Here is a 22,354-nt window from a genome sequence, read left to right as displayed (position 1 = left end):
ACCCCCAGCCAAGTTGTAGTTAATCTTTACAAAACCCAGTGAGGTACTTATATTCCCTTTTATAGATGAAGGTGCTGAGGCTCAGAGTTTCAGTATCTTGCCCAATCTGTAACTCCTATATAGAGAATGAGAGGACATTACTCTAGTTTCTTGCCTGCTACAGTAGGGTTATAAATGCAAAGTACTAGTTATTCTACCATAATGTTTCCTTTATTCTATTTGCAGAGGTGCTGATACTCAAAGAAGGTTTAAGTTGTCTAATCTCTCTATAAATTCCACTGAATGTCTACATGTGCATTGCCGAGGATTAGAGACTAGTTTGGCTGAATGTACTTTTACTAAGAGAAGAACTATGGGTTACCAGGATTTAGCTGATGTGGTGTGTTATACACAGAAAGCAGGTTGGTGGAGTATTTGCCTGTTATTTTCCCTTCTTTGAAGGTTGTTTATTTTACACCAAGCCTATAGTAAACAAATGATTGATGCCTCGTTGCCAGTCACAGAGGCAATAATATAGATTCTGTCAAGTTTTGGGCTTTAGAGCCTAAATTGGTGCCTTTCCCCTACTGTACCATTTTGCCATTCAAACATTGCCTCTCTACAGGTTCATATACGGGAAGCAAAGTTGCCTGACTCCCCTTGCTTCATTTGAACATCTGGATTAAAGTTACTATAGCAAACACAAGTCAATCAAACATAAGAAGAAAGCTCAGCATCTCCTTTAAGAGGGCCAGCATATATGAATTTATTTAAAACCTTTGAGTGACCACATTGGTTCCTCAGTTTTCAGGCATTCATTGAGACTTTTCTCCTCCTTCCTGACACTGGAATATTTTAGTCATACATGTAGTTTTAAAGACCAAACCTATACCCATTCCTTTTCAGTGCTAAAAAAAAAGTACCACCAAAATGTAAACAAATGGCACTAATCAAGCAAGTCTTGGGAGTAGGGGTGAGGATGAGTATAGCAGCAAGAAAGAAATGGGTGGAAACCAGTGTTTGTCAATGTCAGCACGTACTCTTGATTCCTCCCCATCTCAGCAAATATAGACTTTCGCAATAAATACTGACTTTCAGAGATAATAGAAGAGCCTCCATAAGCCAGCTTTGGCATTTATTTTCTGTATGAGTCATATGTACTACGTTGATAATACCAATACATTTTATACATTTTTTTGAAGTTTAACTTTCTCTTAATGACTCCATTATCCCAAAAATCTGATAAGGATGTCATGCCACCACTCCATAAATAAATTTCACAAAGATAATTCCTGCTTTACAGATTCTCCAACGAATGACTTCTTTCAGTGTGTGAATGGGAAATACATTTCTCAGATGAAGGCCTGTGATGGTATCAATGATTGTGGAGACCAAAGTGATGAACTGTGTTGTAAAGGTAGACATAAATCTAGCCTCTAAATCCTCTAAATTCATTTTTCTCACTAAAAGAGGAAAAACAACTTTACTATTGAATTTTAGATTGTACCTCATTCAGTTTTAAGGAAAGAAAAAACCTCTCCTGCTTATGTTTGCACAGCATGCCAAGGCAAAAGCTTCCATTGTAAATCGGGTGTTTGCATTCCAAGCCAGTATCGATGCAATGGTGAGGTGGACTGCATTACAGGGGAAGATGAAGTTGGCTGTGAAGGTAATTTAAAGACTTGGGGTGACTTGTTTTCATTATTGAATCCGGGATTCTGAAACTTTTCTTTAGGTAAAGTATAATCTTAAGGGGACCATAGATGGGTGTAGCAGTAAGAACACTGAGTGGGCGTTTGCAGAACTATGGAATGTTCATCTCCTCATATTTTCATCCACTAAATATCTACTTGTTATTTCAGAACTTTCTATTAAAAGACGTTCTCACTGCCCATACAAAAAATAGACCATTAGAACCAACCCTTAAGTACCCATTTTCCACCTGCAAGTTATGGATAGTTTACCAATCTTGTTTATCTCTCTTCCAGTTTGTTTGTTTGTTTGTATGTTTGTTGGAGCATTTTATTTTATTATTTTATTTTATTTATTATTACTTTTTTTTGTGATGAAGTCTTGCTCTGTTGCCAAGGCTGGAGTGCTGTGGCACAATCTTGGCTCGTTGCAACCTCAACCTCCCGAGTTCAAGTGATTCTCCTGCCTCAGCCTCCCAAGTAGCTGGGATTACAGGCACCTGCCACCATGCCTGGCTAATTTTTGTATTTTAGTAGAGACAGGGTTTCACCACGTTGGCCAGGCTGGTCTCAAACTCCTGACCTCAGATGATCTGCCTGCCTTGGCCTCCCAAAGTGCTGGGGTTACAGGCGTAAGCCACCGCACCTGGCCTATTGGAGTATTTTAAAGTAAATTTTAGATATCATATCACATCATTTATATGCATCTCCAATGATAAAAGCACTATATATATATAAAACCATTCGTTCTCTCATTAGTATATCTAAAATCTATGTTAGATATAATAATTCACTATAATAGTAATTCACTAACATCATTTAATAACAGCCATGTTCAAATTTTCTCAATTATCTCAAAAATGTCTTTTTTGAGTGAATATATTCAAATCAGGATCTAAAAGAATCTGAATGTTCTGTTTGGTTATTACATTTTTAAAGTCTTCTTTATTCATCAAGAGTTATCTTCCCCACCTCCCTACCCCAATTTTTTCATACTATTATTATTATTTTTTTTTTTTTAGAGAAACTGAATCGTTTGCCTATAGTATACTTCTATTCTGGATTTAGAGAGACTTGATTATAACCAAGGTTTTGAGCTTCGAGTCAATGACAAATAAACACTTTTTTTTAAGAGCGAGGTTTAATATTTTAGGCAAAAATTCTTTTTATTTTCTCTTTTTGAGACAGAGTCTTGCTATATTGCCTAGGCTGGAGTGCAGTGGCACAATGTAGGCTCACTGCAACCTCTGCCTCCTGGGTTCAAGAGATTCTCCCACCTCAGCCTCCTGAGTAGCTGGGATTATAGGCATGTGCCATCACGCTTGGCTAATTTTTCTGTTTTTAGAAAAGACAGGGTTTCGCCACATTGGCCAGGCTTGTCTCGAACTCTTGGCCTCAAGTGATCTGCCTGCCTTGGCCTCCCAAAGTGCTGGCATTACAGGCATGAGCCACTGTGCCCGGCCTTAGGCAAGAATTCTTGATGAGTCTTGCATGTATTTCCTGTTACACATAATGTCTTCTTGTCCGGTTGTCCCTCCTCTAGTGATGCTAAGATGATTACATGATCAGCTTGATGTGTCCATTTCAAAGTGCCCCACAATATTTTGCCTAATGGTTTTAGCAGCCTTTTAAATTGTTGCCTACATCCATTTTGTCAATAGGGCTGTAAAATGGCAATTTCTAATTTTATCATGCCTTCTGCACTTATTAACTAGAAATCTATAGAGAGGCAGAATAATGCTTCATTCTTTCCTTTTACTTACCAAGTTTCAAAGCAATGAGTTGGTGCTCTGGATAACCTCCAATGGTGAAAAATATTCCTTATGCACCTATTCTAGGCTGTACAGACTGACTCTTTGCTTCCATCAGTGCTTTCTGGAGGAAAAATCTCTTTAAGTTATATTTATTCATTTACTTGATGAATATTTATTCGCTGCTACTATGTGTGCCAGTCCCTGCTCTAGGTGCTGGGGTTCCATTAGTGAATAACATTTCAAAAATCCCTGCCCCAGCCAAGTGCAGTGGCTCACGCCTGTAATCCCAGCACTTTGGAAGGCGTGTTGCTGGGATTACAGGCATGAGCCACTGCACCTGACCTCCTTTTATCTTTTTAAAATCTGTTTCAAAAACACATTTAGCCAACTATCATTGTTACTTCAGTTTACTCTTACTTAGGGATGAGCTCTGCCTTTGCATTTTAGTAATGCTTCTAACTATTAAGTTGTACTAGTCTGAAATTTAATAATTTGTGCATATTTTATTCAAATCAAAATGATCTCTTTGCTATAGTGAGTTTTTTGTTTTGTTTTTAGCAGCTAGACATCCTACAATTCAAGGTAAATCATTTTTATAATAGAAAAATTATATTACCGAAGAAAACAGAAATAAGGTGCAATGGTTTTCATGATATATGTATAGTATATTGATATAGTGTGCATTTTTTCCCAATTAAAAATTATCCTTTGATAAATTTTTTGTTTTTGTTTTTGTTTTCTTCAGGCTTTGCATCTGTGGCTCAAGGTAAAATTTTTATTAAAATTTGGGGATATTAAAAAATTGAAAGAAAACTCAGGTTCTTTGGTCTTCTTATATTTTAATGTAACTGTTAATGGAGCATGATATGACCACATTTTAGCAATAACCCAGCCTGAACTGGGAAAGGCAAAGAGGCCTTTTCTCAGTGTGATAAACTTTCACTCTCACACAACCCATCCACAGCCTGCTGACCAAAACACCATCCAGAGTGGACTCTTCCCTGCACATTTCACCTTTGCCGAATACCTTTCTCCTCTTCATTTTCTCTCAAAATCAAGGTAGCTCCTCAAGAAATTGCCACCTGAAAAAAGATAACATCTTTTCATGATAGGCATTTTCTTATTTACTTGTATCAGTCAGATGTCCCCAAATCCTTTAGCTCTTTGGGACCACCCTTTTTAAAAATATTCATGTAAACGGCCGGGCGCGGTGGCTCACGCCTGTAATCCCAGCACTTTGGGATGCCAAGGCGGGCGGATCACGAGGTCAGGAGATTGAGACCATCCTGGCTAACACGGTGAAACCCCGTCTCTACTAAAAATACAAAAAAAAAAAAAAAAAAAATTAGCCGGGCGTGGTGGCAGGAGCCTATAGTCCCAGCTACTTGGGAGGCTGAGGCAGGAGAATGGCGTGAACCCAGGAGGCGGAGCTTGCAGTGAGCCGAGACCGCGCCACTGCACTCCAGCCTGGGCGACAGAGCTGGAGTCATGTAAATGTAAATAAGTCATGTAAAATGACTCATATCCCCAGTTCATATAATGTCAAAGTTCATGATCCTCCTCAGGATTTCTTTCTTTTTTTTTTTTCTGAGATGGAGTCTTGGTCTTGTATTCGGTCTTGTAGCCCAGGCTGGAGTGCAGTGGCCTGATCTCGGCTCACTGCAACCTCCACCTCCCGGGTTTAAGCAATTCTCTGCCTCAACCTCCCGAGTAGCTGAGATTACAGGCATGTGCCACCACACCTGGCTAATTTTTGTATTTTTAGTAGAGATGGGGTTTCACCATCTTGGCCAGGCTGGTCTTGAACTGCTGCCCTCGTGATCCACCTGCCTCGGCCTCCCAAAGTGCTGGGATTACAGGCGTGAGCCACCTCCTCAGGATTTCTTAGGATTCCTGAGGGACTGGCTAGCTCAAGACCACCCTTTGCTCTAAATACCTATTATTTCATTGTATTCTCTCTCACTTGTCATTTTGCCCTCTGAAGCTGCTGTTCCTCCTCCTCTTCCTCCTCCTCCTCCTCCTTCTTCCTCTTCTTCTTCTTCTTCTTTTCTCCTTCTTCTTCCTTCTCTTCCCTCGTCCTCCTCCTCCTCCTCCTTCTTCTCTATTCCTTTTTTCCCTCCTTCCCTCCTTCCTTTCCTTCCTCCTCCCTCCCTAGTTTCAGATCTCAGGGGCAAAGTGATGAGTTAATGATCACTCCTTAGCTCCTTATACACGCCTCAGCTCCTTATACATGATCATCAGGGTCAAGCAAGGCCCCTGTCTTGTTTGACTCATTTATCCCTCTTTATCACTATACCTTACTCCCATTCCTCTTCCCCAATAGGCAACCATTTTTAAGAGGTTTAATATGTATGTTTTTGGTTTGCATGCATTCTTATCCAATGTGTATTGTTATTTTGCAAGCATACATTTTTTATTCACATAGTATTGTGTTGTAGATCTCTATTTCCTTTTTTTTTCTTTTCACAACTCATTACATTTTAAAGACCTGTCCATGTTACTATGTGTTCATCTAATTTGTTGCTTCTAACTGCTGTATAAAATACTCCACTGTGTTTATCTTGCACAATTTACTCTCCACTTTCTCAGTAACGGATTTTCAGCCCACAATCATACTGTGATGAATATCCTCTCCTTAAGTATGTGTGGGAGGATTTCTTTGAGGCATCTAGCTGGGCAAGTGTCTTCTTCTGTGTTGCTATAACAGAATACCACAGACTGGGTAATTTATGAAGAAAATACATTTATTTCTTACAGTTTTGGAGGTTGTGAGGTCCAAGGTCGCAGGGCCCACATCTGTCAAGGGCTTTCTTGCTCCATCACCCATGGCAGGAGGTGGAAAGGCAAGAGAGCAAGGGAACAAGAGGACTCCGAACTCACTTTTGTATATAACAAGCCCACTCTCACTACAGCTAACCCGCTCCAGAGATAACAACATTAATCTATTAATGAGGGAAGAGCCCTCATGACCTAATCCCTTCTTATTAGGCCCCACTTCCCAACACTGTTGTGTTGGGGATTAAGTTTCCAACACATGAACTTTGGGGGACACACTCAAACCATAGTAGCAAGTTGAATCTTGGAGTATGCATATCCTTAATTTTACTACTAGTGCCTGTATGTTCTTTGGCAGTGCTGTTATATACCAGTCCTTACTTCCACCAATAATGCTTGAGGGTTCTCTTCAACCCCACCAACATCAAGCGTGTTTCTCCAGCTGTCAAGTGATGACATTGTTTATTAACTTCAATTTTTATATTAACCAATGATTCTGAGTTTCTCTTCATGTGCATACTAGCTTTTTAGTTTCATCTTCCTTTTCTCTGCTCTTTCACTGGTTCACATCCTTTGCTTAATTTTATATTTCTTTCATTGTAATCTTTCTTACTGATTTGCAAGGGTTCCTTTTACAGTCTAGAAATTAATCCATTGTCAGTTTTAAACATTACAGATACCTTCTTCCATGCTGTCTCTCATCTGTTAACTCTATCCATGTGAGATTTGTTGAATAGAAATCCTTAATTTTTATATAATCAAAGGTGTACTAGCTGTTCTTCTAATACCTAGTACACCTCAGCTTTGATTATATTAAATCAAGTTAGTGCTGTTCTAATACCTAGTACACCTCAGCTACACTGGACTTTCTCATCTTCCTTTGTTGGGCATTGAATGTAAATATTTGAGTCTTCTCTGATTCACAAGGGTGCTTTTGTGAATGCATCTGAGCAGAGCCTCTCTCTGCCCCAGAAAACAACTTAGGTGTGTGGCATAACAAACACTCATATGCCTGTCCCAAAGAGAACCTGGCAAATTCAGTGACAAGACACAGGATTGAAGCAAAGTGACACTGCCATTCTGAGCTATGTGATCCCCAGCCATATCCTCATCCATGACAGAGCAACATGTTGGTGGGAATTCACCTTCAGATCCCCAGGTCAAGGAAATCATGATTCTGTCCACAGAAATGTTCTAGGATGGCAGAGCAAAGATGAAAACATCCGGTATAACTTCAAGAAAAAAATCTAAAAAAAAAAAAGATTCTTTTTTTTTTTTTTTTTTAACTTCTGCATCCCAGGTACCTAATGCTAACCCATACCTGTACAAACTGAGATGAGCCTTTTTCATGTCAGCTCAGGACTCCCTTGGCTAGTGCTGATGACTGCTCCTTACCTTATGTAAACACCTTGGGAGGCCGGGCACAGTAGCTCACACCTGTAATCCCAGCACTTTGGGAGGCCAAGGCAGGTGGATCACGAGGTTAGGAGTTCAAGACCAGCCTGACCAATATGGTAAAACCCCGTTTCTACTAAAAATACAAAAATTAGCCGGGCATGGTGACACACACCTGTAATCCCAGCTACTCGGGAGGCTGAGGCCGGAGAATCGCTTGAACCCAGGAGGCGGAGGTTGCAGTGAGCCGAGATCGTGCCACCGCACTCCAGTCTGGGCAACAGAGTGAGACTCTGTCTCAAAATATATATATATATATTTTAATGTATATTTGATATAAATATCAAATATATAATATATAATATAAAATTACATATTATATAATATAAATAAAATATAGATATTTTATATTTATATAATATATTATAAATATTTATTTATATAATAAATATATATTATATATATAAAAAACACCCTGGGGATGCAAAGAGTCGAAAGAGAAGCCTTCCTCTTCTGGGCTGTGCGTTTTGCCTGCTCTAACTACTGGAAACTGTGACACCATGAGTCTCAACATTCACTAGTACCAACAGATATCTCTAGTTTGTGCCAGCAAGAATTTCTATACAGTGCATCTTGAGCCTTTACAATTACCTAATTATAGAAAGGAAATAAGATGACATGCCTTGAGGATTTTGTACAGTCCTTTATAAAAGGGAGGATAAGTTTTAAGGCAGAAAATTATAATCAATGTTTAAATGATTTTAATGATTTAATTTTGACTATAATTAACAACTTTAAACATTGGAATCTTTTGTTTTATCATAGAAGAAACAGAAATTTTGACTGCTGACATGGATGCAGGTAAGCTAACATTATACTTTTTTATTGGTGGCTCACTGGTGTAGGCTGTAATTTCAGTGTCATTTGCATGTATATATAATTGATTCAAGCAACAATTAATTTTGGTATCAATTTAAATTAAAAATATAACATTATTATTCTCCTTTCTCTGTCACTTTTAAGAAAAGTAAGCTTAAATGATTCTTGAGAATTGCTTTTAAAACTGGATTAATTCATATGGCTAATTTTGAAATGAAAACAATACTCCAATCCTACATAAGCTTTTTCTATTTGAAACAAACTTTGTCAGGTCAGTTTTGTGAAAAAACAAGCAGCTCTCAAGCATGACTCATGACATAATTTTTTGAAATAGAAAAAATAATAGATGTTAATTGAATTAACCATTCTTTCACAATGTTTTAAATCATGGTAATAGGAGACCTTTGAAGAACTGTACCTTTGCCAGTTGTGTGCTAAAAGCCAAATTAAATTAAAGTATTAAGTTCCTGGGAAGATAGCAATTGATTAGAGATTTCTAGTCAGACAGACTTAACGTTAAATTCTGACTCAGTTATTTATTAGCTATAAAAACTTAAGAGAGTAACTTAACCTCAAATACAAATTGGGAATAAAATAGCTTCCTGTTTCAGTGGGATTTTTAAATGAAGTTCATGTAGACTTCTTTCTAATTGTCAGTAACCAAAATTAAGTAACAATCTTTAAAAATCAGGCAATGAGTAAAAGATTTAAGGCCGGGCACAGTGGCTCAGCCTGTAATCCCAGCACTTTTGGAGGCCAAAGCAGGTGGATTACTTGAGGTCAGGATTTCGAGACCAGCCTGGCCAACATGGTGAAACCCCATCTCTACAAAAATATAAAAATTAGCCAGGCATGGTAGCAGGTGCCTGTAATCCCAGGTGCTCAGGAGGCTGAGGCAGGAGAATCACTTGAACCCAGGAGGTGGAGGTTGCAGTGAGCCAAGATTGTGCCACTGCACTCCAGCCTGGGCAACAGAGTGAGACTCCATCTCAAAAAAAAAAAAAAGATTTAACTCTTAAAGCTGTAGATGTTAGTCAAAAGGCATTTTCAACAATGGCCCTTTATTTTTACTCAGGATAACATTCATTTTCAGGTACTACCTAAGCTGGTTTCACAGTCCTCAGAGCATGAGATCCCTCTTCCTTCAAAAGTCTAAGCAAAAACTTACCATCACACTCTTCCCCCACCCCAGTTCTTAGGATGGGTGAGACCAAAAAAAGCCATCTTCTATCCATGTGTTTCACAGTGGGCAGGTTCACACAAATCGGCCCCCTAAGTCTAAGGAAGCTGAGAGGCCAAACAAAGAGGCTGACATATCCAGTTCCTTAGAAAGAAACATTTAATAGGGACTTACTAATGGAAGCCAGGTCTGTGTCCTGGACAACAGTGAGACAAGATGGTGGATCCTTGTGCTAGTTCTCTCCCGACCCAGAGATTATATACTGTAGGGGAGGGGACACATGCTTCAGAGCTAATGGGTAGGAATTTGCCATAAGGCCAGGATTTACAGTAAGTACATGCTCTTATACAAGGAATAATAGATAAACTGGAAATCTCAGAGGCCTTCCCAGAATTGGGGTTAATCAGAAGCTAACATGGCAGGTTAGTATCCAAGATGAAGTTGCTTTAGCCTCCATACAACAACCGCTCTTTCTTGGGGGCCTAACTCCTTTTGGTATGCCCAAAATTATTAACAGCAATATTCATTTTCCTTTCTCATCTGGGGCTAAGAAGCAAGTTTACAAAAATTTTCATGACATGTTAAAATATAGAGAAGAAATAAAGGGATATATTTTACTTTCTTCAGTCATCATAAATTCTTTGGAAAATTCATGTCATAAACTTTGCTCTACCGTATTTTCTCATGACAAATGTGCCAGACGTCTGCATGCTCACAGACAGAGGAAGGAAACATTGTCACATGTCAAATGGCTAAAAAACACTCCCCAGCCCGCTAACCCACTTGTCCCGGGGTCACTGGCACATCACCTCTCAGGGTTAATAGGATGATTAAATGAGATAAACTACATACAAAGACTCAGTATGGGGCCTGACATATAGAAAGTACTTAATATGAGTATCACTGTGTTAACATTGATATTAATAAAAGAGTTCCATATAAACAGCCTCTAGAAAATAAAAACTATGGCTGGGCGTGGTGGCTCACGCCTGTAATCTCAGCACTTTGGGAGGCCGAGGCGGGCAGATCACATTAGGTCAGGAGTTCGAGACCAGCCTGGCCAACATGGTGAAACCCCATCTCTACTAAAAAAACAAAAATTAGCTGGGCGTGGTGGTGGGTGCCTGTAATCCCAGCTACTTGGGAGGCTGAGGCAGGAGAATCCCTTGAACCTGGGAGGCGGAGGTTGCAGTGAGCTGAGATCGTGCCATTGCACTCCAGCCTCGGCACAAGACTGAGACTCCATCTCAAAAAAAAAAAAAAAAGAAAGAAAGAAAAGAAAAGACACAGTTTGCCATGTTGTTAGTTTGCCCTGATGATTTCAGAATGTGATTGCCTTCTGAGCTGCCACTGTCACAGTGCCTGGACATGTGGCATCCTTTATCAGCTAGAGGCTGGTAAATGTTTAACCCCTTGGCCAGCCCTTTTCTGCCACTAGTCTATCTTTAGGCAGAACTTCAGAGAATCAAGCCAATTTTAATATCAAGCCAGAATTTTTAAATAAGATAAATAATATGGTTTAGCATTCAAAATAATTTACTAATGATTCCAGCCTGTCTTTTACTGGCTGTGACTCTCCTGTTTTTGTGGCATAGATAATCAAGAAGTGTGTTAAAAAGGCTAATGGGTTCAAGATGATAATGATGTAATCTCTTCCTTTCTTGAAGAAAGAAGACGGATAAAATCATTATTACCTAAACTATCTTGTGGAGTTAAAAACAGAAGGCATATTCGAAGGAAACGAATTGTGGGAGGAAAGCGAGCACAACTGGTAAACTCGCATGAAAAGTCACAATGCAACTGCCCAGAAACAGCCTAAATTTGGGGGGGAAAGGGGCAGGAGGATGATGTAATTATAAGAGCCTGGGAGTCTTGCCATGGAAATATCTTAGGGCTGTTTGTATCGCTGTTAGAATGGCAGTGACCACACAAATGTCTTTTACAGGGAGACCTCCCATGGCAGGTGGGAATTAAGGATGCCAGTGGAATCACCTGTGGAGGAATTTATATTGGTGGCTGTTGGATTCTGACGGCTGCACATTGTCTCAGGTAAAAGATGTCTTCAGTAAATTTTAGATTTCCCGAAACAATGAAAGTGAGTAATAGAGATTGTGGCAGATGATAAAGCAGATCTGACAAAGGTATTGACAAACTCCACTATATTAATTGCAAAGTATCCTCTGGTATTCACGACTGGAATTCCAGAGGCTAATCCCATAGAATCTACTGTGTCCTCCACAGACCAAAATTGCTGATCTCACTGGCAAAGGCAGATCAAACCCATAGCTGCCAAATTACTTCACCTGGCTTATTTGCAAGGTGGGAGAGTGGGTAGGTACCACTTACATTTTGTTCTCCACTGTGGCCTACCTATATTTTCCTTACTGTGTGGCTCAAGAGTCATGTTGCCATACCTAGTTTCGATTACCTGTCACCTAAAATGCAATGACTTTGCATTCCTCTTAGGATAAAAATTGAAACAAAAATTTTAACATGGCCCATGAGGCCCCATGTAATCTGACCTCTGCTAACCTTTGCCAATCTCATCTTGCCCCACAGAGCCACTTCCTGCTCCCTGTTCCACCGCCTCTACTCTGGATTGCTTTCTGCTACTCAAGTGCATTTGCCTCCTCCTGCAAAGGGAACTTCATATATTGTTTCCCCTGCCAGAAATGATCTTCCTTACCCTTTTCCCTACTTAGTAGTACCCTTTGTTCAGATCTCAGCTCGATCTTCACTTCCTTAGGGAACCTTCCCTGACTCCCTTAAGTCAAAGCCCTCTTGATAAGTTCTTAAAAGCCCACATACTGTTCATTCCTCTCACTTTTCATGGTAGAACGTATTATCTTCATCAGTGTGATGATCCATTTACTGCTGCATCTTTCCCTAGACCCTGAACTCCATGAAAGCAGGAACTGTTTCTGATTTTGCTCATTTCTGCATCTCAGTGCCTAACACAGTGCCTGGTACATACAGGTTCACACTAAGTATTTGTTGAATAAATTGTCTAAATAAATAATATTTACAACCTGTGATCCTGAAAAACAACCAAAATTAATTTGAAGGACAGTATTCTTGGAACACTGTAAACAAAAGCTTCCTGAACATCTCATTATTTCCTAGGACACCACCTTTTAAGGTGATTACCTGAATCACCCTTATGTAAAGATAAATTCTGTTCAGTTAATGCTGTTTGAGAAAGCAGAAGTTATATAGATCAGGGATACTCAACCCCTGAGCTGCAGACAAGTACTGATCTGTGGCCTGTTAGGAACTGAGGCGAGTGGTGGGCGAGCATTACCGCCTGAGCTCCATCTCCTGTCAGATCAGCAGCAGCATTAGATTCTCATAGGAGTGCAAACCCTATTGTGAATTGCACATGTGAAGGATCTAGGCTGTGCACTCCTTATGAGAATCTAATGCCTGGTGATCTGAAGTGAAACCGTTTCATCCGGAAATCATCCCCTCCTCCCCCGAGTTTTCCACAGCTCCATGGAAAAATTGTCTTCCACAAAACCTGTCCCTGGTGCCAAAAAGGTTGAGGAACACTGATATAAATAATACATTTTTGAAAAGATTTCCATTAAATTGTTTAAAAATAAGTTGTATTGCTTAAGAAAAATCCATTCTGTAAAATAATTTATTGTTTGGAAATGTTAGACTATGAGGTCATAATTTAGCACCCTACTTCTAATCAAACCAAAAAAACTAAGCTATAATACTTTGCCGAAGTGACTCTATACTGTTCCATGAGAAGATGATGGTAGATGCCTGATTTGCTTGAAACTATGAGTTGAAAATTGATATGAGGCCAGGTGCAGTGGCTCACGCCTATAATCCCAGCACTTTGGTAGGTTTGAGACCAGCCTGGGGAACATAGCAAGACCCCATCTCTACAAAAAAAATTTTTTTTAATTAATGTGGTGGCACATGCCTGTAGTTCTAGTTACTAGGGAGGCTGAGGTGGGAGTGTCTCCTGAGCTCAGGAGTCAAGGCTGCAGTGAGCTATGGTCACACCACTGTACTCCAGCTTAGGCAAAAGAGTGAGACCCTGTCTCTGTTTTAAAAAGAAAGAAAGGAAGAAAGAAATTTGATACGAAAATGTAGTGAAGCATAAGAATAGGCAATATTTAGCTCATTCACCATTTCAACAGGATTTTAAAACAGCTACTATGATCCAGATATAATAGTAGGCACCAGGGCTGCATAGATGAATCAGACCCCATCTCTGGCTTCAAGCAGCACAGTCTAGTGTGAGGAAAGGCATGTGAACAAATAAATACAATGCAATGTTAGGATAAAGTTAGTCTTAAGGGTCAGGATAATGACTGCTGTGGCCTTTGCCCTGAGAACCTCTAGGGTTGGCAGAGTAATGAGTGTGTGTGGTCCAACTCCCTAGTTCCTTAACTACATTTATGGCAAGATGCTGTCTGGTCTCTGCTTAAATACCTGCAGTGACGGCGTACTCACTCCAGAGGCAGCAAACTCATTCCACTTCTGGGCATCTCTAGTTGTTAGTGTGTTCTTTATGTTCCTCATATTGAGCAATTACATGGATTATTCCTAGCCTTATCATTTACCATTGACCTAATTCTGCACTAAGTAAATTTAATCTCATTGCTTCATGACAGCAAGGATTTACAAAATTCTGGGGAAATGAAAAAGGTTTTTAAAAGGGAAAAATATAAAAGTGAAGTGTCAGAATTCCTATTTATATATTTTCTCAATATATTTTATTTCCTTTTTCTTTTTCTGTTATAGAGCCAGTAAAACTCATCATTACCAAATATGGACAACAGTAGTAGACTGGATACACCCCGACCGTAAACGTATAGTAATTGAATACGTGGATAGAATTATTTTCCATGAAAACTACAATGCAGGCACTTACCAAAATGACATCGCTTTGATGGAAATGAAAAAAGACGGAAACAAAAAAGATTGTGAGCTGCCTCGTTCCATCCCTGCCTGTGTCCCCTGGTCTCCTTATCTATTCCAACCTAATGATACATGCATCGTTTCTGGCTGGGGACGAGAAAAAGGTATATGTTTTACAGTTTGTTAATCAGAAGCCAGGAGTTGGAAATCAAAGAGAATAGAAATGTATGGGAGCTAATTTCGTAGCACTCAGAGAGAAGCATAACAACATATCCAGAAAAGTAAACATCCAGCCATGGCTGGCTTCATGGGTTTGCAGCCTGTGCAGCTGCCCAGCACCCCATGCTCAGAAGGCCCCAAGGCTTGATTTATTGCTGTGCTGTCACCATCATGAAATTCTTCATAATTTTTGAAATGGCCCCATTCCACATTTCCATTTTTCACTGGACTCTGCAAATTATGGAACCAGTGCTTATCTAGGCTTTCAAAGGTCATATATATTCTCTCTATGATCCTGAGGCAAACTTTGAATGGTAGCCATTCACCAAGAAAAAAATATAGAGACAGGGAGACATACAGCATGGACTGTTTGGATTTGTTGGGGAGATGTGGGTAAAAGATAAAAAGGTTTACAAAGGGATAGCCTTGGTATATGTTGAATCACCGATGCCCACAACCCTCCTCACTCCCCTCCTTCCTCTTTCCCTATTACCCAGGCCCTACCCTCTCTACAAAGAAAAAAAGAACATAAGGAATTCATTTTTTGAACTTCTAAGAAGACTTGAGGTGAACACTTCATACGAATAAAAGATGTGGACACTCAGAGACAAATTATTAGAAAGATCTGCTGAATTAGAGATTAGATTAGAATTAAACTAGCCAACACCTTTCCCTTCATCTTGAAGATTTAACCTTGGTCTGGGCATAGTAGCTCATGTCTCTAATCCTAGCACTTTGGGAGGCCAAGGCAGGTGATCACTTGAGCCCAGGAGTTTGAGACACTGTCTCTACAAAAAATTTAGAAATTAGCTGGATGTGATGGTATGTACCTGTAATCCCAGCTCCTGGAGGTTGAGGGGGGCTGAAGTGGGAGGATCACTTGAGCCCAGGAGGTTGAGGTTGCAGTGAGCCATGATTGTGCTACTGCAGTCTAGCCTGAGTGACAGAGCGAGACTCTGTCTCAAAACAACCACAAGCATAACAGAAAAAAGAGAAGATTTAACCTTAAAATTTAGCTTCCTTTCAACATCTTAAACTCTCTTTGTTAGCAGAAACTCTAAGTATCTTCATTGCATTGGTCGTTTAGACTCATATTCCAACACATTCATTATAATTGCCACATTGGAAGGTGTAAAATATATGTAGAAATTAATCTGGATTTGTGGTATGTCTGAATACCTAAAACTTCTAAAATACCAAATTGTATTAGGAATTAATTTATCAAGAGAGTATTGTGTCCTTATATTTGTTCTGTTTTTTTAAGTCTTTTATTATGTGCATTTACAAGTATACACAAAAATAGAGATTAAAGTATAATAAACCCTTACTTATCCATCATCCAATTTTCACAGTTATCAGCATTCTGTCATTCTTGTTGTATCTCCCCGTATTAATTGGGGTCTCAATGGAGCAATTAGGAATATTTTTTATAACAGGGTTCATTACAAAGATATAGGTAGGGGGTTGGGGAATCACAGAGGCTACGCAGGTACCTAGGACTAGAGGTACCAGAGCTGTCTTAATTCCTGGATCTGAAGGCAGAAGAGTAGGAGAAGTTACTAGATGGAGAAAAAGTCTCAGGTAGAGCAGGCTGCCTTGAGAGAAGCAAGGATCTTGAGCTGAAGGGTATAGCCAGTCCCAATCTCACTAGCCTACCTCTTTCCTTCCCTCCCTCTTGCTAGGGTCCTCTTTGTCTAAAACCAGCTGGGAACCAGGTCAGGCTCTTAGGACAGGATGCAGGGCATTGAAGGGTGGAGAATGGTCTGAGGCACATTCAGGAGCTATTCAACATATTCCCCCACATATTTTTCCTGGAGTATATTAAACCATATCCCAGATGTCATATAATTTCACCCATGAATACTCCAGTATATATCATCACCAGATAAGGACACAACACCATTTTCATACCCAATAAAATAAAGCCCATGTTTAATATTCCTCATTTATTTTTAAAAATATTTTTATAATCAGGTTATTTGAATCAAGATCCAAAGTCCACACATTGCATTTGGTGGCTATTTTTCTTAAATCTCTTTTAATCTAGAATAGTTACCCCTTCCTTTTATTTAAAATTTAATCATTAAAGAGAATGGGTAATTCTTATTTTAGAATTCCCATACCTTGAATTTGGCTAATCACATTCTTTATCTGGATTTTTTTTTGAGACAGGGTCTTGTTCTGTTGTCCAGGCTAAAGTGCAGTGGCACAAACCTAGCTCACTGCAGCCTTGAGCTCTGGGGCTCAAGCGATCCTCCCACCTCAGCCACCAAAGCAGCTGGGACCACCATGCCTGGCTAATTTTTGTATTTTTTTGTAGAGATGGGATTTTGCCATGTTGCCCAGGATGGTCTCAAACTCCTGAGCTCAAGTGATCCTCCCACCCTGGCCTCCCAAAGTCCTGGGATGAGCCACTGTGCCCAGCCTGATCTAGCATTTAACATGTTCCCTTATTCCATGTACTTCATGTAAACTGATAGTTAGATATGTCCTTAATCAATGATCAAAGGTTTAACACATTTATTAATAATGGTTTAACACATTTATTGAGGATTTACTATGTCTGCAAGATAGCAATGCTAAAGTGCTAGGATTTCACTGATGGAAAATATGGACCCAGTCAACAAACAAGGGGATGAATAAGTTCCATGGCTGAAAGATGAAGTCCAGCTCTCAAGGTGTTTACTGACCACCTTAAAGTCTAGTAGTTAAAATTCTGCTCTTTCGCTGCCTCAGCTACTGTCAGAGAGCTGCCTCAAGAAGCTTACAAGAGTGCCAAGGCACAAACTATCTCCTGGGCCATTAAGAATTGCTCACAGTTTTAAAGGCTTTTCCCAAATTAGGGGAAATAAGAAATTACTATTTTTAAAAAAGCTCTTGTTCTAAGGAAGGCAGGTATCTTGAGACTAACTTGAAGTAGAGCTTAAAGGAAAAAGAAATAAACTACTTCCTGGCTGGGCACGATGGCTCATGCCTGTAATCCCAGCACTTTGGGAGGCTAAGGGGGGCAGATCACTTGAGGAAGAAAATCCTAAATCCCCTTTTAAATAACTTCAAATCACTTAGGAGATGGGTTTTTCTTCTCAGACACACAAAAACACACAAACATTGATAACTTCATATGTATTTCCTTTATTTGAAGTTCTTATATTAAAACATTGTTTTCGCTTTAACAAACATTCTCAAGGAAATAAGGGACTGTAAGAAGATAGGAGGTATTTATGTGAAAAGACCTTATCACTGATTCCTATCCAATTGCCTGACTGAGTTCTGCAACCAAAAGGGAAAGATTTATCTCATTCAAATTAGGGTACCAGCTCTTTATTAAATGAGTGTGACTTCAGACCATATGTTCAATAGTCCCCCTTGACTATCCATCCAGTTTTAGAAATAGAGATATGATATGATTAAACACACTAAGGAAGAGTTCTCAAAAGTTTATATATATTGAAAACTATACACCCTTTCATAATCCTAATGGTTTAAGTTATAAGAGTGTGTATTTAGATTTCTCATTTGTGACTTCTAAATGTTTGCTTTCTCACTTTGTTTAGATAACGAAAAAGTCTTTTCACTTCAGTGGGGTGAAGTTAAACTAATAAGCAACTGCTCTAAGTTTTACGGAAATCGCTTCTACGAAAAAGAAATGGAATGCGCAGGTAAGTGCCAAGTAGTTTATCCAAGATGTCAAGATGTATGTATTTCCCCTATCAAACATCTCCTCCCACCACATCAGCCCCCATGCTTTGGGCCCTAATTCCCTCCATTTGGCCTTCTGGCTGTAGCACTCTCAAACTCTTTCAGTCCCTTCCCTGTAGCTCAGGTTTCTTCCTTTAATACTATGAGGAAAAATCCTACTTAAGCGATTCTATAGCAGCACAGCAAGGTGACTAAGAGCACGGGCTCTGGAACCACACCTAGATTTATATCCCAGCTTTTACTAATTGCTAGTCATGTGACCTTGAGCAGGTTTCTTCATTTGTAAAATTGAGGATCATAGATAAGGCATCTGAGATGCAGAGCAGTTACGTAATTTGTCCAAAGTCTTACGGACAAGAGGTGGTATACCCAGGATCAAAACTAAATTACTTTTAAATACAAATTCAAGTTATCTCATCTCAAATGAGATGAGATTTACTTCCATTTGGAAGTAAATTTTTCCCTCCATGGAAATCACCGTGCATTTCTTACGCCACGGACTCCTTTGATAACATAGTTAAGCTAATTCTCCTGCCCAATACAACAATAGCAGCTCCTACTTTTGGAGGTGATACAAAGGCAGGCAAAGTACCAGCCAGTGTAGTGCATTTACGTGCTTTATTGAAACCATTTCTAAATGGTGTATTACTGAAAAGGCAGTTATTGACATCCTATAACTTACTGGATACAGTGATTTAAAAATCTCAGAAAATCATGAGTAAGAAGAAAGTGTTCTCCCATCTTGAAATGGAGTTCAGGATTACAGTGGACAAAAGAGGTGAATAGCACAAAATCTCCCAAAAGGGAGTATCATGGTCAAGAGGACAAGCTCTGAGGTGTGGTTGCCTGGGTTCAAGTCCAGGCCCTGTCGTTTGTTAGCTGTGTGACCTTAGACAAGTTAAACTCTGTGTCATAGTTGTCTCATGTATAAAGTAGGGGCAATAATGATATTTGCCTCACAGGGTTGTGGTGAGAATGAAAACAATGAATGACTAATAAATATTTAGCACTCAGTAAGCACTAGGTAGTCCTATCATTTTCCCACTCAGCATTTGATGCAACTTTCAGGTTGCAATCTCATCTCAGTACTCAGTCGCATAAAATAGAGAACACAGGAAGAACATGCTGAATTGGGGGAATGAACAAAAGACTCGTAAAGAATTTTCCAAGCTGCATCTCTGCAACTCTGCAAGCCCAGCCAGGGACTCTAAGGAGAGCCCATGCTATTGCTGTCAGGAAACTGTAAAAAAGCCAAAGTCATTAAACGCCATGGAGGAGGCATGGTAGCCTTGAAAAATGGAAGGAAATGTGTGATTTTCTCTTTCACATTTCTTTCTTAGGTACATATGATGGTTCCATCGATGCCTGTAAAGGGGACTCTGGAGGCCCCTTAGTCTGTATGGATGCCAACAATGTGACTTATGTCTGGGGTGTTGTGAGTTGGGGGGAAAACTGTGGAAAACCAGAGTTCCCAGGTGTTTACACCAAAGTGGCCAATTATTTTGACTGGATTAGCTACCATGTGGGAAGGCCTTTTATTTCTCAGTACAATGTATAAAATTGTGATCTCCCTCTTCTTTCTATTCTTTTTCTCTCAAGAGTTCCATTTAATGGAAATAAAACTGTGTAATTAATAATTCTCTAGGGGGGAAAAATGAAGCAAATCTCATTGGATATTTTTAAAGTTCTCCACAAAGTTTATGCCATATTGGAATTTTGTTGTATAATTCTCAAATAAATATTTTGGTCAAGCATACAAGTTTTATTTATTAGAAAATTTGATTAAATTATCTCAGTGCAGGAGTGATTTATTGACTGAAGTTACAACTAATTGAATAATGTTGGACTCACATAAGGTTGGGTTCAAATCCCAGCTCTATCACCTACTATGCCCTGGACAATTTATTGTCTTCTTTGTGTCTCCTTTTCCACCTATAAAATGGAAACTGGAATTCTGTGAAAATGAAACTACATACTTATATAAATGTTTGGCATAGTACCTGTCACAGGGTAATAACTGACTTGACAGCTCTTGTCCCATTTCCCTGCTTCCTTCCTTCCTTTCTTTCTTCCTTTCTTTCTTTCTCTTTCTTTCTTTCTTTCTCTTTCTTTTTCTTTCCTTTCTCTCTCTTTCTCTCTCTCTCTTTCTTTCTTTTTCTCTTGTCTTTCTTCTCTTTCTCTCTTTCTCTCTTTCTTTTTTTGAGGCAAAGTCTCCCTCTGCTGCCCTGGCTGGACTGCAGAAGTGCCATCATAGCTCACTGCATCCTTGAACTCCTGGGCTCAAGCAATCATCCTACCCCAGTCTCCCGAGTAGCTGGGATTACAGGTGCACACTACCATGCCTAGCTAATTTTAAATTTTTGTAGAGAGGCATCTTGCTTTGTTGCCCAGACTGGTCTTGAACTCCTAGGCTCAAGGGATCCTCCCACCTTGGCCTCCCAAAGTGCTGGGATAACATGCGTGAGCCACCACACCAGGCCCCTGCTTCTTCAAGTATTAAAATTTCTTGAAAAATTAGCCTTTGCTCCCCCATTTCATAAGCATTCCTTGACCCTCTCTCTAAACCTATCCACAGATAATTCAATACAACCACCTACCTCCATGGTGTCAGACCTCACAGTCACTTCTGTTCTCATCCCAGCAGCATTAGCCCCTCAGGGCATCACACTCCTCCCTCACTGCTGTTCTCAGCCTCTTCCTTCTGGTTGCTTCTCTCACTTTGCCTTTCCCTGGTAATCTCATCTAGACTACGTTTTAAATCCTGCCTACAGTCCGGTGACTCATAAATCTGGATCTTCAGCTCTGACCTTTCCTAGAACCTCAGATTAGTATATGCCACTGAACACTAGTATATACCATTGCCATGTGAATATCTAGTAACATTTCAAAAGAAAAGTTTGCAAACTCAACAGTTGCTCCTTCTTAACCTACAGAAAATAGCACCCCCACCCCACCCCAAGGCTATTGTAGGTGCCCAGTCTCCCTCTGTCACACCACCTACTTTAATCTCAGCATAGTACTTTTCTTCCCCCAGTGTATTCTGTTTTGATTGGGTTGTCTACCTCTTCTCAACAGTGTCTCCTCCAACTACAACATAAGACACATGACAAGAGAGACCTCATTTGTCTTTCTTCTGGCTACATCCCTAGCACTTGCCTCATAGAGGCTGCTCAGTGAATAAACATTAGCTACTCTATTTTTTTTTTTAAAGCACAGCTATCTTTATCCTGAAGACAGACATATATGTTTCACATAAATATTACCTTTATTATTTTATTTAGGGCCAGTCTTGGATAGATCCCTATTGGTTTAATAATATAAATACCCATTTTTACATATATTCCAAAATCAGTTACTGCCCAGATTTTCTTTTAAAAATTGTGGTAAAATATGCATAACATAAAAGTAACCATTTTAACTATTTGTAAGTGTAAAGTTGAGTGACATTAAGTACATGCCCATTGTTGTACGATCATTATCACCATCCATCTGCAGAAAATTTTCATCTCCCCAAATTGAAACTTCATATCTATTAAACAATAACCACCACTCCTCCCTCCCATGCTGCCCAGATTTTTCATCCATTAAATTCAGGAAAGTATTTGGTTATTTATTGCTGGGCAGTTCCCCTTCCAGTCTCTCATGCTGTTGCCGTCAGACAAGATTGGACCAGAGTTATCACGAAGGCTTATTCACTCATGTGTTTGGTGCCTGGGCTGGGCAGACTTAGACAGCTGGGGCTTCTCAGATATGTCTCTCTATGCACTCTCCCCATGGGCTCTTAACATGGCAGGCCCGGGGGCGCCAGACTTCCTACATAGCAGCTGATGAGCCTCCCAAGAGAAACTGCAGAACCTGCATGGCCTTCTCTAACCCAGCTTTGGAAGTCCCTTAGCATCACAAAG

At 39.7% G+C, this 22,354-nt stretch overlaps 1 protein-coding gene across 2 annotated transcripts in view; it reads left to right on the top strand.

The window, feature by feature from the left end:
- Nucleotides 1-20,208, top strand: part of CFI (complement factor I) — a 62,510-nt gene extending 42,302 nt beyond the window's left edge. Inside the window, exons 4-13 of one of the 2 annotated variants that reach the window (XM_054486532.2) lie at nt 226-401; nt 1,283-1,396; nt 1,538-1,648; nt 4,170-4,190; nt 8,420-8,455; nt 11,321-11,424; nt 11,599-11,702; nt 14,415-14,695; nt 18,305-18,409; nt 19,790-20,208. In XM_054486532.2, the coding sequence (XP_054342507.1) occupies nt 226-401; nt 1,283-1,396; nt 1,538-1,648; nt 4,170-4,190; nt 8,420-8,455; nt 11,321-11,424; nt 11,599-11,702; nt 14,415-14,695; nt 18,305-18,409; nt 19,790-20,007 (1,270 nt within the window). In that variant the 3' untranslated portion in view covers nt 20,008-20,208. The remainder of the gene's footprint in view (nt 1-225; nt 402-1,282; nt 1,397-1,537; nt 1,649-4,169; nt 4,191-8,419; nt 8,456-11,320; nt 11,425-11,598; nt 11,703-14,414; nt 14,696-18,304; nt 18,410-19,789) is intronic. The other variant, XM_054486533.2, reaches the window with a different exon arrangement.
- The last annotated feature ends 2,146 nt before the right edge of the window (nt 20,209-22,354 follow it).

This window comes from Pongo pygmaeus, chromosome 3, assembly GCF_028885625.2.
Source record: "Pongo pygmaeus isolate AG05252 chromosome 3, NHGRI_mPonPyg2-v2.0_pri, whole genome shotgun sequence".
Classification (NCBI taxonomy): domain Eukaryota; kingdom Metazoa; phylum Chordata; class Mammalia; order Primates; family Hominidae; genus Pongo; species Pongo pygmaeus.
Note: the sequence above shows the minus strand (reverse complement) of the source record. Positions and strands in the feature narration are given on the sequence as shown.